The sequence below is a fragment of the Ambystoma mexicanum genome, chromosome 4q (genome assembly GCF_040938575.1).
Source record: "Ambystoma mexicanum isolate Mex_15411 chromosome 4q, UKY_AmexF1_1, whole genome shotgun sequence".
Lineage (NCBI taxonomy): Eukaryota > Metazoa > Chordata > Amphibia > Caudata > Ambystomatidae > Ambystoma > Ambystoma mexicanum.
In genome coordinates, this window is record NC_090928.1 from 1290736647 (window position 1) to 1290754113 (window position 17467).

At 45.3% G+C, this 17467-nt stretch overlaps 1 protein-coding gene across 1 annotated transcript in view; it reads right to left on the reverse strand.

Annotated features, from left to right (window-relative positions):
• Window positions 1–16856, reverse strand: part of RPL7L1 (ribosomal protein L7 like 1) — an 87264-nt gene extending 70408 nt beyond the window's left edge. The window contains exons 1-2 of the mRNA XM_069608922.1: window positions 16735–16856; window positions 9092–9200 (exon numbers count right to left, since the gene is read on the reverse strand). Coding sequence (XP_069465023.1) covers window positions 9092–9200; window positions 16735–16748 — 123 coding nt within the window. The 5' untranslated portion in view covers window positions 16749–16856. The remainder of the gene's footprint in view (window positions 1–9091; window positions 9201–16734) is intronic.
• Window positions 16857–17467: the final 611 nt, after the last annotated feature.

The window sequence follows — 17467 nt, forward strand, 5'->3', positions numbered from 1 at the left end:
AACAGATAAGAGTTCTCTTGAATGAACTGAGCCCAACTTCATGGCTGGAATAAAAAGAAACGGTCCTCACACCTTTCTGGACCATCTTTAACTGGCCAACCTCCACCCACACAACACATTTTTCAAGATGTTCCTCGCAAACAAATTAGGTTTGTTGCAGGAGGGGAGCACAACCAATACAAGGTACTATAGAAGAGTGTGGCCCCCTGAGAGTTCCCCAAGAGGAGGATGTTGGTGACAGCTGGTCTTTCTCATAAGGGAGATCACATCTAACCCCTGGGACAGAGCAAAATGACGAGGAACGCCCACCTGTGGTCCAAGGCAGTAAATGAGGATTTCCCCAGAGCATCTCGAATTATCCCAGCCATGGCTTTTATATGTAATCTGAATGAAATGCTGTCCCCTGAACTCAAGCAACAGTCATTTGGGAAAAATGTTGCACTCCCATCCACCCATATCACACAATGCTTTGTCAAGCCCACAGATTCCAGGGAGAAGATATCGGCTCACAAGCTAAGGATTCCATTGCTGCTTTCATGGCTCCCACCCGGTTCCATGTAAAAAGAGCTTTTTTAATTTTTTTTATTTTAAAGGTCTCAAGAGAAAAAGACAGATTTACTTTCGATCAAAAAACCAGCATTGTAAGGGTCTTTTTGTCTTGAGACCTGTAAAATGCAGTTCACGTCGCCCTCCCGCCCCCCCTTTAATTGCTTTTTACATATTCGTGGGGGTGTCGTCCTCACCCCCAGAGCCCTCCCCATTCTCTCTTAAACCATGTGGTCAGGTTATTTAGATAGGTCTTTCTAAATGAGGTACCTGGAGCTCCTTGAAGTTCCACCAGGCTCTCTAAACGGTAGTGGCAGAGCAAGCCAGGGTTAACGCTCAGGACACGAGTAGGGTGGTGCAAAGAGAATGTCTACACATACGAAAAGGCAACAGAATCTACACACAATAAAAGCAACACATTTAATCAGTAGAAATTGTTTTCTAGAAGGTTATTTCTAGAAAGGGGAAAATGTATTTTACTTGCATGTGGTTTGACTTTTCCTAACTAGGCCAGATTGATTCAAAGATTACTCCCCTGATTGGCTGGTTTCACCCAATGTGTGTGGCTAGGAGCACTGGCACTGCCTGCGAGCGCCTTTGTAGACCCAGGCAGCACAGGTGAGTGTTGTAGTGTCAAGGACTCTCCTGGGACTTGTTTGCGCTTTTTAAAAATATAATTCTGTGCACCCCTCCCCTCCCCAGGTCCGCGCGCTGTCCAGCTCGCCCCCGACCCTCTCCCCCTCTTGAATCCACAACCCCTACCGTCCTCCCGCCTCCCAGCCTGCCCCCCCCTCCCCTGATTGGCTGGTTACACCTGTCATAACTGACCTTCCCTGGGCAGCCCTCTGCCTGGCGGCCCCTGCAGCGAAGGGCCCAAAGGCAGCTCCAATAGAGGTAGCTCTAGATAGTGTCTGCAGGGGAAGCCAGTGGCCAGCCGTCAACCAGCCGCAACTAAAGAAAAGTATGTGTGGCATGGGTGGGGAGAAGAGCAAACGCTCTACTTCAGAAGGCCTTGCCATTCTACAGTACCTTACCAAAGAACATAGACTGCCAGGCGAACATCACTAAAATCACTTATACATAGAATTGTGACCATTCGCCTGCCCGCTTTTGCTCTTTAATATTTATGACCTTTTGGTAATTCTTGACTTGTAATCCCCTCTTAATTTAAGTATCAGTAAGTGCCACACTTAGATAGAATTGTGAATGTTAGCCTGGGTCGCATCTAGATAGGATTGTGAAGATTAGTAAGTGCCACGCTTAGATAGAATTGTGAATGTTAGCAGGTGCTACATTTAGATAAAATTGTGAACATTAGCCTGCGCCGGACCCAGACAGAATTGTGAATGATAGAAAGTACTACACTTAGATAGAATTGTTGTGAACATTAGCCGGCATCACATCTAGATAGAATAGCGATTATCAAACATTGCCACATCTAGACTGCATTGGGAATATTACTGATGCTAGATTTGGATAGAGATTTGGATAGAATTGTGAATGCTATCTTGCATCGCATATAGACAGGTTTTTGAAGATGGGCCTGTGCCACATTTGGATACAATTGTAAATATTGGCAGGCGTCATATAGACAGGATTGTGAATATTAGTCAGTGCCGGATCTAGATAGAAATGCAGAGATATTCACGCGCCACATCTAGAAAGAACGTGGACATTTAGATCACTTCTAGATAGCGAGGCCAATATCCAACCCACTAACAATTTCACCCCTCTGACACCTCTCAAACTCCAACCAAATACAACCACAACCCTAAAGCACAACAGACTTCACTACACCGCAACAAACCACACAGCTCAGCACAAAAGCACAACAGCTACCGACCGGAAAGCACCCCGGTGCAAGCGAACATTGTTAACTGAAATGAAGCTGCCAACAGCACATCACTGCTCTCCTTCACTTATCCCGCTCGTTCCCACTAACTCACTCCCCACACCCCCACCCCTTTCCAGATCCGCCAGAGGACCACTCCGGTGGTTATAGTGCGCAGTACAGATATCCATTAACATTACGGTAGACCAACTGTGCGGATTTGGGCAGACTTTTGTGGAAAGGTAACCTTTTAAGAAAGTGTATAAAGTAGCAGTTTATGGAGTTCTGGTGGAGTTTAGGCCACAGATGAACCTGGGCGATTGAGGGAGCACCTACTGATGAAGATCGAAGAGAAGGAAGGGAGTTTTGCGGTTTCCAGAGGCAGTCACTGTGCATATTATATGGCGACCACTGTGTCCCAGCAACGACAAACCCGTGCAAGAGGTACCCCAAGACCCTTGGGAAGTTCTATTATTAAAGAAGTGGTGTCTAGAGTTGAAGTTCAGAGCCAGAGGGAAAAGAAGCTGTGGATGATGGTAGTCCGTGGCGCAGGGTTCTTCTGTGGTCCTTGGAAACGAGATTCTGAAGCCAAGGTTGGCTTGAGAAGACCCCGGGGTAGAATGATTAGCTTGCATAAGCCCCTGGAGCTTTGCAGAAACGAGAAGATGCAACCAGAGTTCTTACCTAATGCCAAAGCATGAAGAGAGACAGGCCCAGATGGCAGAGAGTCTTCAGGGTCTCCCGCTTTGGGATCCAGCGATGCAGGCAGAGGTCGGGCCTTAAGAGTAGTGGAGGTGATCCAGTTGTCCCCATCGGATCAGTGGTAAGGAGCGCCTCAGTTGGTGCCTTCTGGTCTTCTGGAGAAGAATGGCATCAAATGATGCCAGCACCAATTCTCCAAATCTGCCTCACATCAAAATGGCAGGAAGGTACCTTAAACCCACTGCAGCAGAAAAACTAAACCCACTCAAGCTACTTTTGAGAAATTCCACAAAGGTTTGCAAATAAGCCAAATAAACAACTGTTAATCTAATTAAGGCATCAACTCGCTTTTCTTTTGGATCAACACTTAATTCAAGCCTTGGCGAACATGGTACAATCTAACTGATTTAAAAGCACACACACACAAAACAACTGCATGATTGGCCCCTACGAGTTGGACAAGTACTGTCTCTAAATCAGGGAACCTTTACGAGAAGAAACTATCCTTCAAGGATAGAGTTTGAAATAGATTGAAGCCATTTAGCTACTCTTTGTAGCGTAGAATAGCTTGGTTAAACTCGCGTATACAACTAGTTTTTTCTCAAACCTCAGCCGTTCCAATAGTGTGGGTTCAGTGTTCCAGCAGTCGACAAAGTGATGGGTATGGGGTCTGCTTTTTGCTCCCACAGAAGGCAGTCAAAGAACACTGCAGCCAATATATAACAAATACTATTCAAAACAGATGGGTGGTCAGCCAATGGCAGACCCTCCCTTCAAGCACATTCAGGAAGGGCTTACATACACAAAGGAAGGGAAATCCACACTATCCCAGAAAGAACTGGTTTTATGGTGGCTCATCCCACGGTCCTGGGATACAGGCTTCCATGTGACCCTTCAGGACTTCAAGGCAAACTAAGACATCCAACATTTTTTGAAATAGAAAAAAGGACCCTGCCAGGTAAAATGGTTTCCACCCAGTAGTGCAATAAGCAAAATGCTACCAGCCTAGTCACATGACTAATGTAGAGGGGGGTACCCTCCCTGACACTATGGGGTACCCCTGCCATCGGAGCCCTAAGGACTTATTTATTGTATTGGATATTTGTAAGGCTTTACAACAAATGGCACCACAAGATGAAAATGGGGGGAGGGGGGAAAAACGGACAAGGGAGAAAGATAATGGTCCTACCAGGCCTTGTGACATTCGGATCGTGCAAGTGCAATAAAGAAGTGTGTGAGGGGTGGGGGGGCAGCAAAGTACCGATCTCCGCAAAATGCAAAGTACACGGGTGGGAAGGGAAGTGCAGGGTAAAGAGGAAAGTGAAAGGGTGGGTGCGGGGGCAGAAGGCAACAGGGGCTAGACAAATGCTAAGAGAGTTGGATGTAGCAGGGTCCGAGGCCCCAGAAAGAATAGTGGATAATGCAAAGGGTCTTGAACTTGATCCTAGCAGCAACCACGAGCCAGTGGAGAGATTTTAGGGCTGGAGGGATGCGGTCCCTGGGCTTCAGGCCAAGGATTAGTCTTGCAGTCCTATTCTGCATTAGTTGAAGGGGGCAAAAAGAGGATAAAGACTGAGGAAGAGGCTGTTGCAGTAGTCCAGCCTAGAGAGGACTAGAGCTCTTGAGACATTGAGTTTCTGGGGGAAGGTGAACGGGAGAATGCCCGAGGAGGTGCAGCTGATAGTGGGCCTTCTTGGCAAGGTCCACGATGTGAGGAGAGGAGTCAAATATGACACCTTTTTGCCTCACAGGGGGAGGGGCCCATAGAGGATGGCCAGGGGGTAGGATGGAGCTGGGGTCCCAATGAGAAGGATCTGAGCCCTACTGGCATAAAGGCAGAGATCATTGGCAGCACACCATGCCTGAATAGCAGTCAGGGATGAGAGAGGAGGGAGGGGAGGAAAGGTTGAAGGAGAGCTGTGCGTCGTCTGCATAACACTGGAAGTGAGAGAGAAGGAGATCAGAGGGGCAAGGTAAATATTAAAGAGCAACGATGAGAGGATAGAGCCTTGAGGGATGCCGAAGGTGGAGAGTGCGATAAGGGAGAGAAAGTGGCCCATTTGTACCTGGGAAGGAGGCCAGCCAGTCCAGTGCCCACCAGATTCCAAGGGTGTCACAGAGCCGATTTGTCATGGTGGCATGATTGACCGTGTCAGAGGAAAGATCCAGAAGGATATGAACGGAGAGTTAAGAGTCAAGATTTGAGAGCAGGTCTTCACGGGTGTTCAGAAGAGCAGTTTCCGTGCCTCTGGCTGCTCTGAAGCCAGACTGGTGGTCGTGGAGACATCCAACAGATCAGAATGGTGAATCAGCTGGGAGATGGCCAGCTTCTTAAAGAGTTTGCCCAGGAAGGGGGTAATGGAGATGGGGCTTTTTGAGGCAAGGTTGCCCAAGGGAGTGCTTGAGGGGTAGCGAGAAGGAGCTAGTGGCAAAGGAGTGATTGCAGAAATTGGCCAAGGCAAAGCACAAAAATAGAGCCACAAACCTTCAGGCTTTGGGTTAAGCCTGACTCTGAGCAAAAATAAAACTACAAAACCCAAGACAGACAGTAAAAAGAAGGCGGAAACCTCATCAGGTAAAAAGCAGGCTTTCTAGACAACACATGTTATGAAAAAGACACCTATCATACTTCCAAACCAATGTAGTCCAAAGCAGGAATGTTGAGGAGGCGGGGCACTTAGCCAAATCTTCACTTCAAAATGGCTGACTGATTCTTTTAACCTTTGGTCACACCAAAACCAATTTAAATTAAGACAAATTACACTAAGGAGAGAATAAATGGCCACATGAGAAGCAGAAAATCACCCACCAGGGACAGGGTTCGAAATTGATAGGAGCTGTTTTTCTCCTCCGTGCAGCCTTGAATAGCTTGGTTAAATTCACACCAACAGCTACCAGGAGCTGCTTTTAACGCCGTAGGTCCATTTGTGACATACAAACATACCTATGTGACATTAGCAAAACAGGACATTTACTGACAAGTTACTGTAAGAAATACATAGCATCCTGGGCTGGGCAAGGTGTAATCAAACACCCCAAGATTGATTGGCTTCTGTATTTGTCTCAGAAACCAAAGTAATGCAACACAAAAATATATCTTTTGGTCTGTGCCAAACGATCAGGAATTACACAATTATAAACAAACAACTCCCCTTTCAAAGCTAATTTTAAGCCATACTCTTGTGTCAAATCAGGACTTCACATCATTCGTGTATCCACAAACATCTTTTCCCACTACGGTTAGTATTAAACTCTGCCTCAACTTATATAAAGTTCCACTCTGCAGTGATGTTGGAATTAAACAATATTTGCAGCAGTTTCGTGTGTTTGTTGACCATGTCAGTATTCCTGGGGTTTCCCATTCAAATTACCATGCAAAATGTTAAACTAGATGTTTTACTGCAACAGAAAAACAGACAGAACCATTATGTAAGTGAGCAGGAGTTTAAATCCCAACCTATAGTGAAATAAGGTGTGGGTGGATGCAAAAATGATTTGAAGCCCTGATGAAAAGCTGGAAACATGTGTTGGCATAAGAGCATGGCTTAAAATGAGCTTAGACTGACACGTTTAATACATTTCTGGAAATGTTGACAATGGGGTCATTCCTGATAGGTTGGCACACAGCCTCAACACCCATGATACTATATCATGTTAATTTACGGTTTGCATCTCATGTGGAAGTTAGATTTGTGTACCACCATTTACTAGCCCTTCGTTGCTCAGGGGTAGAACCTGCTTACTGGGTGATGCCAGTAAACTGTAGAAGCCTTTAGCCACCAGCCATCAAAATCTTTATTTCGGTCCCCAAGGGACCATCAGCAAAAAGGGGATAACCAATTAAAACCATTATTTGAAAAACAATTAATTGGCAATCAAGGACCCTACGAAAAGTGACAAACTGCATCAGAGACTGATCAGAGGAGGAGTGAGAAAGCCCTGCGGAGGGAAGGAGGGGGCATTCACCAGGAGACGACTCTCACCCAGCCCTCTCGTCATGTACATGGGTTTCTCTAAAGAAACAGTGTTCACCATATCATTAAGTTTACAGTTAACACTGGACCAAAATCAGTGCCTTATTTGGATATCACAGTGGACCCAAGCACCCAAACCATCAAGATCACTTGACATAGAAAGTCAAAAGACAGGAACTAATTTCACACAGAAATACAAAAAACATGCCCTACTCAGTTATTCGGAATAACTCAAGGATGACCAACCGAAATACAGCCAACAAACATTAAAAACGTCAATAGCTGAAGTGCAACAACCATCTCACTTCAATACATTAACACAACGCCTTCACAGCCACCAACTTATAAGTATTACATTACTGACAATGCACATAGTTATTAATCTGCATTGGCCTTTGTTACTGAGAGACAAAATGCGTGATTGTGTAAAAAAACACCATCAAACAGAACAGAGGTCTGCAACCTTTGGCTCTCTAAATATTAGACTACAATTACCATTACCTTATAACTATTTCACTACCTGCTCGCACATTCACACCATCCCATCCTCAGGCTTGGACCACCTCTGAAATTCAGACCATCAAAACAAACATGCACTGTGATGTACGACGCTGGCGCAAATTACGGACACCTTCCCTACAAAGATTCTCTTGCTGCCCTAACCTCTGCACTGGAATGACAAATCCTTCTACTTCACAAACCTAATCTCCTCCCTTTGCTTTCATCTACCCTCAAATCTTTGCTCACATCTCCCAAGCCAATATCAAATCGACTACTCCCTTTCTGCTAAGGACTTTTCTCACCACTTTTCCTCTTAAATTCATGTGACCCCCTCCCCAACCTTCCTTCTGTCCACCACCTCTCCCTCCCTACCTCTTCTACATTTGACTAAGTCTCCCCTACCTCTCCGCAAATTGACAAGAAGGGGGGGGGGTCCTGGCAGTCCCTCTGCCAGACATTAGTCCAGGTTTCGAGAGACTTACCCAGAGTCTTTAGCTCACTATCTTTCACAGAGAAGAAATATCCCAAACATATCAGTGTTTGTCCTGCCCTGGGGCAGTCCAGCACCGAAATGCTAGGAAATTCTCCTCTGAACAATTCTCCTCTGAACAAGAGTACTAACAGCAGGGAGGAGCTGTGCCTCTCTAAGAATAGTGAGCAAGGGGTCCACGTCTGGATTCCCCATGTAACTTGGGGCGTTGGAAAGATGGTTCCCTGCAGCCCCGAAACCAGGCTTTGATGAAATCAGCCTGCGGGGAAACATCACAGATCCAGAACAGATGATGCAGAAGAGGTAAAAACAAGAACCGGGGACAATGTCAGCAGAGCATCATATAGGAACGGGATATTGGAGGAAGTGCCACGTTTTAGGATGAATGGGCGAGGGATGATTGTTGTGGGCTTGTCATGGAGAGGTGGGGGAGAGAACAGTGAGATGTGGTGGCGTAGAACGCTATCCAAGTGTTTCTTCAGAAAGGAGGAGAGCTAGGCGATTGAATTTAAGTAGAGATAGTGACTTAAGAGTACTAATTAAGTACTCTTTAGTTTGATTGATCACTTGCCCACTTAGATTAATGCAACATTTTTAAGTCACCCGTTTGTTTTTTTTGTCTTGTCCCTTGTAGATGTCCTAATGTTTTACGCCCTCATAAACAGACTCACTACTTGTTCTCATCTTTATGCCATTGTACAGGCACCCTTTGTGGGAATGCTTGACATTGGTAAATTGGTAAATGTGTTATTGTAAGTAATTTCTGTAAGTAATTTCTGGTGAAAAACTCAGCCCTAACCAGTATAGTCTATGGTGACAATCATAGGAATTGTGGTCTAAAACACATGGAGAGCCGCAGGTTGGAGACCCTTGAAAAAGCATCTCTGAATGTAAGCTAAGAGGTGTGTGTTGTATCCGCTGATTCCAAGAGAATGATCCACGGCTTGCGACCAGGAATGAAGCCTGTGTGGAGGGCATCATTTTGCTCTGGCTTGCTTTGATTGCTCACTAGCAGATCCCTTCCATCCTCTGGGTGGGAGCACTTACCCTCTGCTTCTCCTGCAGCACAAGCTTGGCCTGGCTTGCTTTGATTGCCTGGTAGCTCTTCCTCCTTTTCAGCAGGTTCTCGGGCACCAGCGGGATCTTCTTCCTGGGCCTGAAAACCAAACAAGCAAGCAGTGTTTCAATTAAGTCTGGCAATTAATTTAATGTTCTTGGAAGTAAAAATAGACTTCTATGTTACTTTTGGGAGTAAATAACTACCACTGCAAAAAAGGAAATCAGAATTATCTTCAAAACGAGACAATAAGGTGTGTAAAAAGGTCCCAATCTGTCCATGCAAGGTAAAGGATGCGCCCAGGATGCGATTAAGGAAAATAAAAACATGTTTAAGAATACTTGAGGATTCACAATGGGAAGCTAGAGTTTAACTGTTTTGCCATCTGTAGAAGGGTTTAACTTGCTTTGGTATTTTGACTTATCGCCTAGCAGGTGTACTGAAGATGTAATATCTTGATTAGGCCCAGGAAACAGCACCATAACACGACACTGCTCCCCAAATTGCACCGCCCAGAACACCCAATACATGTTACTTTTTAGCCAGGGGTCTGCAACATGTAGCTCTCCAAATATCTTGGACCACAACTCCCAAGACACCTCACCATTTACTATGCTAGTTAGGGCTTGTGGGAATTTTAGTCTAACACACCAGGCATACCAAAGGTTACAGACCCCCGATTTAGTCCAAGTAGCACCCTGATGACACACAACAGACACCGAGACATCCAAGTACACAACTGCTACTGCCCAAACCAAGCCACACAAGAAGCTGGCTGCAAGCCAGGGTGTTTTCTATAGAGGCATGGGACCCATGGTGGCAGTTTGAGAAGCACAATTTTACATCTCCCATGAGTAACATAAGAAGCACCCCAACATATTAATTTGCATACATGCCAATACTGTCCATTCCATCCAAGTATCACCACTGGGTAAAATATGGAGTGGGGAGCGCCTATAATTTATTGTGCCACTAAAGCAGCACAAGTTAATGTTAATGAGGCTTGTATCGTGCACAGTTGCCACTTGCGCACTCTTGGCACTCTGGCAGATCTGCATTGGAAGGAGGGTCGGGGTGTGAGGGGGAGGGGTTGTCCGTGAGATTGAAGAGAAAGGGAGCTTTGGCGTGCTGTTGGCAGCTTCACTTCGGAGAATCCCGGTCACAGAGCGTAGGTGCATTTTCGGATTGGTAGCCATTTGAAGGAGTCGATTTAAAGTAGGATTGTGCGTGGTTTGGTTTCATGTTGGGTGTTGTGAAGCGCATGTGGTTTGTGGTGCAGTAGAACTTCACGAACTTCTAGCTGAAAGACTTCAAAAAATGGGTCTATGCTCCCCTGAAGCAGTTCTTTGGCTTAAATCATTCTTGGGTCCTAAAAATGCCTGTGTTGCAAAGGGATCCTCAAAGTCTCTGAAAATTCCAGTTACATGTGGCGTCCCTCAGGGATCTTGCCTATCCCCAATACTTTTTAACATTTATATTAAATGTCTGTGACTTGTTAAAGTTCATGGGCATACAATTTGCCAACTATACCGACGACACACAGATAGTGATTAAACTATCTGGGGTCTATAAAGACGACCTGGCTACCATAAATGAAATCTATGATGCTATTCAAAAATGGATGGCTCTCAACTCTCTTGCCTTAAATGACAAAAAAAAACGGAGCTGCTGGTCATCAGCACACCTCACAGGCTAAAAAACATGGATGCAGACTATAAAGCCTTTGTAATTGGTGGCAATAATATTCTTGTATTAATATGTGAAGACCTTGGGAGTTTACTTACTTTGACACCCACTTGACATTTCAGAAACATGTATCTTATCTTAAGTCATCATGCAGCTTCACTCATCTTCTATGGCAAATACGTCCGTATCTGTCAGAAGTCAATAGGGCATCTATTGCAGCAGCCATAGTCAACACCAAATTATACTCCTGCAATAGTCTCCTGATAGGTACTATCAAGGGAATATCAGGAGTCTCCTAACCATACAGAATGGAGCAGTCCAAGCTGTATGTGGTCTAAGTCGACAAACCCACATCACAGAACATCGGAAAAAACTACATTGTCTCTCTATTGAGCAGCGGCTGAAATTCAAAGGGCTAGTAATAGTCTTTAAATGCCTCTCAGGCAAGGCCCCAGAATATTTAAATCTAGGCTCCATATGGCCATACCCAAGCGCAAGTTACGTTCCAACAGCCTTATGTTACTGGTACAACCATGTACCTTTCTGAGGAAATTAGGTGGAGCAAGCTTTGCTGCCTGGGCCCCAAAAAGTTGGAATATGATCCCACTCTATCTCAAACAGTCCACCACACTGCAGCAGTTTAGAAAACGTCTTAAGACATTTCATTTTGATGTCTAACCTTCATATACTAGTGTAGGATAACTGGCTATTCTTCAGGACCTTGCTAGTCGCCATGACAAATGACATCTATCTCTTTGCTCCATATCGGAACCTATGTGTTAGGTGTCTGTATATGTCTCTGTAAGCGCCCCGAGACCTTTTGGGGGAGTGACTGCGCTATACAAAAAAATCCTTTAGTTAGTTATGGTTGTGTTGAGTTCAGAGTTTGAGGCCGAGTGTGCAGAATGGTGAGTTTTTAGTAGTTGGTTATGAGCAACATTTCATAACGCCAACAACCAGTTAAGTGTCGCACATTTCCTGCCCCCAACCATCCAACTAAACACGATTCATTTTCTCCATCCAACAATCCGTCTAAGAGCGTCACATTACCTACCCGATATTGGCAGTGTAATGAGACCATCTAAACTCTTGAAAACCCGGTTACATAATTAGGCTGGATGCAGGTGGGTATAAGATACTAGGTAATAAGAGTGGTGGGGTTTTATTGGAGTACAGTTATGGCTGTACTCCCCGCCCACACCACACTTATCAGTCGCTGTAGGTGGTCTGTGTCAGACGTCCCAGGCCAACACTAAGTGTAGCTGTTCAGTGGGGAGCTGGAGAGAGTCTGGGTGCGCAGTGGGGAGTCTATGGCGGAAAGCCTGGGGGAATTGGACGGTTTACCGTGCAGGTGATTGCAGCTCCCATAGGCCAAGAGCCAAAGTAGGCCTGGAAGCCACACACGGAGACTAGTTTACAAAGCCCCACTTTAATGAATAGAATGCTCCTCAAATTCACAAGAAATCTACGAGGTTGTACTCATCCCAATCTTAACCATTTACCAAGCAAATTAGTTTCAGAACCCAGCTATGATGCTTAAGTATAGAGTCACAGATCAGCTGCCCCAATTCAATCTAAGGAAACCACTTCCTATAACACCTTTTTGGGGTATTAAAAGGGGCAGCAGGTTATCTACTGCACCATGACGCTGGACTGGGATGTGCATCAACCTTAAACCATTGGACTTCTGGGTAATACTGTAAAATTAGTAGCCATCACCTCACTCAATGGGCTGTACAGGATTTGCTAGTCTCAGACAACAGTTCATGTAGCTTGGTACAAAGAATTGTAACATACACATGGTCCAAAGAAACACTACGTATTGTAAAAATAAATGGTCAATTTAAATACAAGTAGGCTAAGGTGAATCTTGGGTAAATAAGTACTATTACATATAAACACAAATCATAAAAACCAACTCAATACTTAAGGAATAAAAACCAAAGTATTACCTTATTAAGAATTACAGTCAGCAGTTCAAGGTTAGGTAAACCTATAACACATTCAGAATGCAATCAGCTATTCTTGGGGATAACCAGGTTACATATACTTTTCAATACAGTCAGTAATTCAAGAGTAGCAGCCCCTGTCAGTCATGCACCGAGACTCAGTTAAGAAGTCACATAGTAAACCAACCCTGTTACCAGGATACTTTTCTGAATAGTGGAACACAAATTCATGGAACAGTACGAACCTATAACTACATTAAGGCTAACCTCCAGTTATACCAGAGGAGTAAGACCTACTGTTGTAATAAACTACTACAGTTGTTTTCAGATCAGGGGAACATAGACTGAGGTAAGCAATAACTCTACACTATTTTTAGGATTGCACACCCACAGTACACTTATTAAGAATGGTACACAGCTATTCAAGGTAGGTAAAATCCAAGGAAGACCGATTCTAGACAGGCTAGAACGCAGGTCAGCGGAAGCAAAACCAAGTGATTGAACTTTTACACTTATTCTGAAAGAAATAGTTAGGTGACGCCAACAGCATTACCTTTGGGAAGAGGTGGATCCAATTCACATAACCTTACATGCAAAGCGCATTCAAACAATAGTAAAGGACTTTTGAACTGCTCCCATTTCAGAGGGACAGTTACCAACCAACTCTTTAACACTTGTTATACTTTAAGGCAGACTCCTTTTCTTATCCAGTCCTTCCCTAGTCTATTGCACGAGTTCTCTCAGAGGCTGAAGACGGACTCTAGTGATCTAGGTGCCAGGCTGAGATAGGTTCAGTTGCAGGAAAAGCCAGTTCCCGAGAAGCCTCTTCAAAACAAGTAAGTAGTTCACTTTAGAGTTAGTTAGGGTCCAGGGACTTCAGAGAAGACAACCTAGAGGGATTCCAGCATTGGGCCTGGGCAAAATGTATAATAGGACTCCCAATCACATGAATCACTCCCAAAGCTTCACAGGAATCACACAAGGCTTAATGTAAGTACTACCCCAGTCAACACAGTATCTCAGCACAGAAGAAGTGTTTGCAGCAGGACGTCTTCAGGATCTGCAGCTGAAAACCAAGTCCTTGAATTCCTTGTAGTGATGACTGAAGACAGGACACGAAGGGAACTTGCAGCAGGATCAACGAGGAAGGCTCCAGGCAAGAGTGGCTGGATGCGTCTCTGTCATTTTGGTGCCCTTTTCAGGAGCCAGGAGAAGACTGAATATCACTGGTCAGATTTTCATCACTAATCTGGTCCAGCACTAGGTGAGGGGACTTCAATGACACAAATCGTGTCGTGTCTCTGGAGAGCCAGGAGGAGGCCACCAAAGTTTCAGACAGATTCAGGAACAATGCAACGCACAATGTCTCTAAGTCCCAGGGTATTGCACCCACACGCGGCAGCAGCACAACATTGGATGGCTCCTAATGCAGATCTTCTTGAGTCTAGTGGATCTCACCAGGCTCTGGGTCTCGTTTTTAGGACCCCCAGGTCAATTGGAAGGAAGGGTAACAGCAGACTGGTTACACAGCAGGCTGTCCGGTCGCTGGAAATCGCTACAGTCGTTTCATCATCTTCCTCTTCGGTTTCAGCTCCAGCGGTCGACTTGTCAGCAACTTCTAGGTTCGGAGTATTTAACAGGAACTACAGCACCACTTCAGCAATCTCTCTCTGCATTTTACAGAAAGGGGCAGTTTGGCTCAGTTCAGGACAGCCAGACACCCCCCCACTGGGAATTGGTACCTTTTAGGCAAGGTGGAAGACAAAGGGCCGCAGAGCTTTGAACTCCTCCCTTGCCTCTCAGACAATCTGGAACCTGGGCGTGGCATCCAAAATATTGCCGCCGAAGACAAAACTTCGACTGAGGTCATTCCTGTCTGGTGTAAAGACCTCAGAAACAGCGCACAAGAAATGGCGAGAGAAAAAAAGGAGCCCACCATTTTTGCAAAATAGTGTCCCTTCTGTGCATTTCCGAGGCTGAATTAACAGCCGGCGCGTAAAAGTGACTAAAAGTCATTAAAGTAGTTACACTGCCACCAGCCATTCAAGTAAACTTGCAATTGTAACAAAATGTTACCAGTTAAGTAAGACGGGGATACATTTATCCCCCCCAGCACTCCACATAAGGTGGGGTGTGCTGGCTCATCCATACAAAATGTGATAGAAATCCCCCTTTACTACTTGGGAACAGTAGTTCAGCCAAGTATATGAAAGAAATTAACAGGGGAGTCCAAAGGGGCCATCCAGCCTAAGCCCAAAAGTAGTAGGAAACTAACTTCAACCATCCACTACGGAGAGACATAAATAGGTCACCCATAAAAAGAGGAAAAGAGTAGTTGAGAGGGGAAAAAGATACCCCTTCACCTAGGGGCAAGCAAAACGTTCTGGGGTTGATACAGTTCAGGAAGAGGTATCAGTACTGTGCAAATCTTACCGAACAGTCATTGTATCTCAGAGGAGGATCTGACGAGCTTAAATTTCCGTCCCATTTAAACTTTCAAAAGAACATTTTCCAATACTTAAGGCCGTTTACTGGTGCAGAAAAGGTATTCATTACCCGATAGAAATGTTGCCCATGCTGTGTATTATTACATTAAAAAAGCATCTTTTTGGGAAACTTTATTACTGGTTATTTAGGTCTACTCCCTTTTCAATATATTGCATGTCATGTTGCTTTTCCCCTTTTATTTGAGGGTCTTAATGATCGTAATAAAAAGGTTTTGACTGACCGATTCCATTCGGGAGACAGTCCAGTCCTGGTTTTAACTTCGCAGCCAAATGCAAAGTTAAAACCAATTTCTCCAACATGGAAGGGATAATGTTGGAATATATTCATTTGGCGATTTGAATAGGGTTGCATGCAGGATTCCTCTAGCTTCTAAGCACTAGCCATTGCGGGCAGCAAACCACCTCCTGCTGTCATTTGTAGGTGCAGCCCCAAGCAACTGGGTCTCCCTCCAGCTGCCAGCACATAGGCCATTCTACCATGCAGAGGATATAGACGTCTTCTCTTGTCATCTAGTTTAGCTACTGCCATTTCAATGTGCAACTGGCACACAAGATGCCCAGGTGCCACCAGAGGAAGCACCCCTGACCCATGGGCTCCTGCTGCAGGCACAGTGAACACAACTACAGGACACACAGCACCTTCTCCTCCCTGACAAGATCCCCAGTTCCATTCCCGACACATCGAGCCCATCCTGGTTTTTGCTCTCATTTGCATATTGGAACTTGTAGTTTTGCTTTCTCCATTGCTGTCGTGTCATTGCACTGTAGTTAACCTCCCAGTTGCCTCCAGTGCTGGTAGTGCAGCTCCCTGCCATTCTCTCAGATGAATAACAGGACAATTGCAAGGGTGCGCCTACAAGTCCCAGCATGCAGTGCAAAAAATAGGGCTGGCTCAAAGATTCTGCATGGACCTGTGAAATTTAACAGCAATGCCTTATGTGTTGAGAATACACCCTTGCTGCAGAGCATATGCACATGAAGTCAGTGTCCAAACTCCAAGAATGGCCGTCTGTGGTCTAAACATCTAACACTATCGCAGCTCCTACCACAGAAGAAAGCAACACTAGATTCATGCCGCGAGTGGGCATAGCGGATGCCTCTATGCCACCCTTGCCACTTGCTTTCACAACCCCTGGCATAAAGGTGCAACGGCAATGTTGTACAACGTAAGTTAATCAAGACTACAACTCCCAGAATGCAACCGGTTGTTAAAGTAATGGTATTGGGGCGTTTCGGGGACATAGCAGCGCCGTTTCTTAGTCTATGGTGAAGGAAGGAGTGTCTGCCCTCTCCTGTAGCGCTATCTTCGCGGGGAGAACTATAGCAACTGCCTCCAAGGGCATGTTCTGGAAGGGCTTCTCCCGGTCCTCTAGGCGAGTGAGCTCCATAGGGGTGTCCCTATTAAAGGTCATAATGAATGCCCTCCCCGGCCTAGGCAGCGGGCACCCTCGGATGGCTGTAGATTCCACCGACTCTCCCCGCCACACTTACGGTCCAACCTCCATCTTGTGCGTCCCTAACGCTCCAAAGACTGACTGATGTGCGCATGCGCCCGAACAATAGGGAAAAGAGTAGCGTAAGCGGCCGAGAATGCTCGACACTAAAAAGGGACACGGAATTACGGCAAACACAGACCACAGCGCTCGATCTGAGAGGCGTGTTTACAGGTATCGGTCTAGTGTTACTGTGACGCCTGCGCAGTACCAGTGGTCCAGCAGGTGTGGACTCACGGGGAATGCCGGCAACAGCAACGACAGACATAATATAAATACATCTCTCTGGTGAGCTAAAGCGACGATGCACACCCTAATGCCGCGGCCATCTTTACATGGAAACTACTGCTGACCAGCACCACAGATAAATGATGTACCAGCCGATTTCATTCCCTAAAAACAGGCAAAAGCTCCCAGTAAAAAAAAAAAACAAACAAAAACAGGGAATAAACATATATACAACAACAAATCCTCCTAGGTAGATCCATAGACATGTTTGGGTCAGCTATACCAGGAAAGGAGTGGCAAAGGAATGAACTCCAATATTATTCTACTCCAAACTTCAAATGTGCGTTGCAAGGCCAAGTGTTGTCTTTAGCAGAGTTGCTAGTCGCATTTTCCATTTCCTGAATTTAACTTGGCCCTGTAAATAATGGGCCCAGCTCAAAATATACAAGCTGAGGGGAACATGAACATGTCTACAAATAACGTTAATTTTTATTTTTTTATAT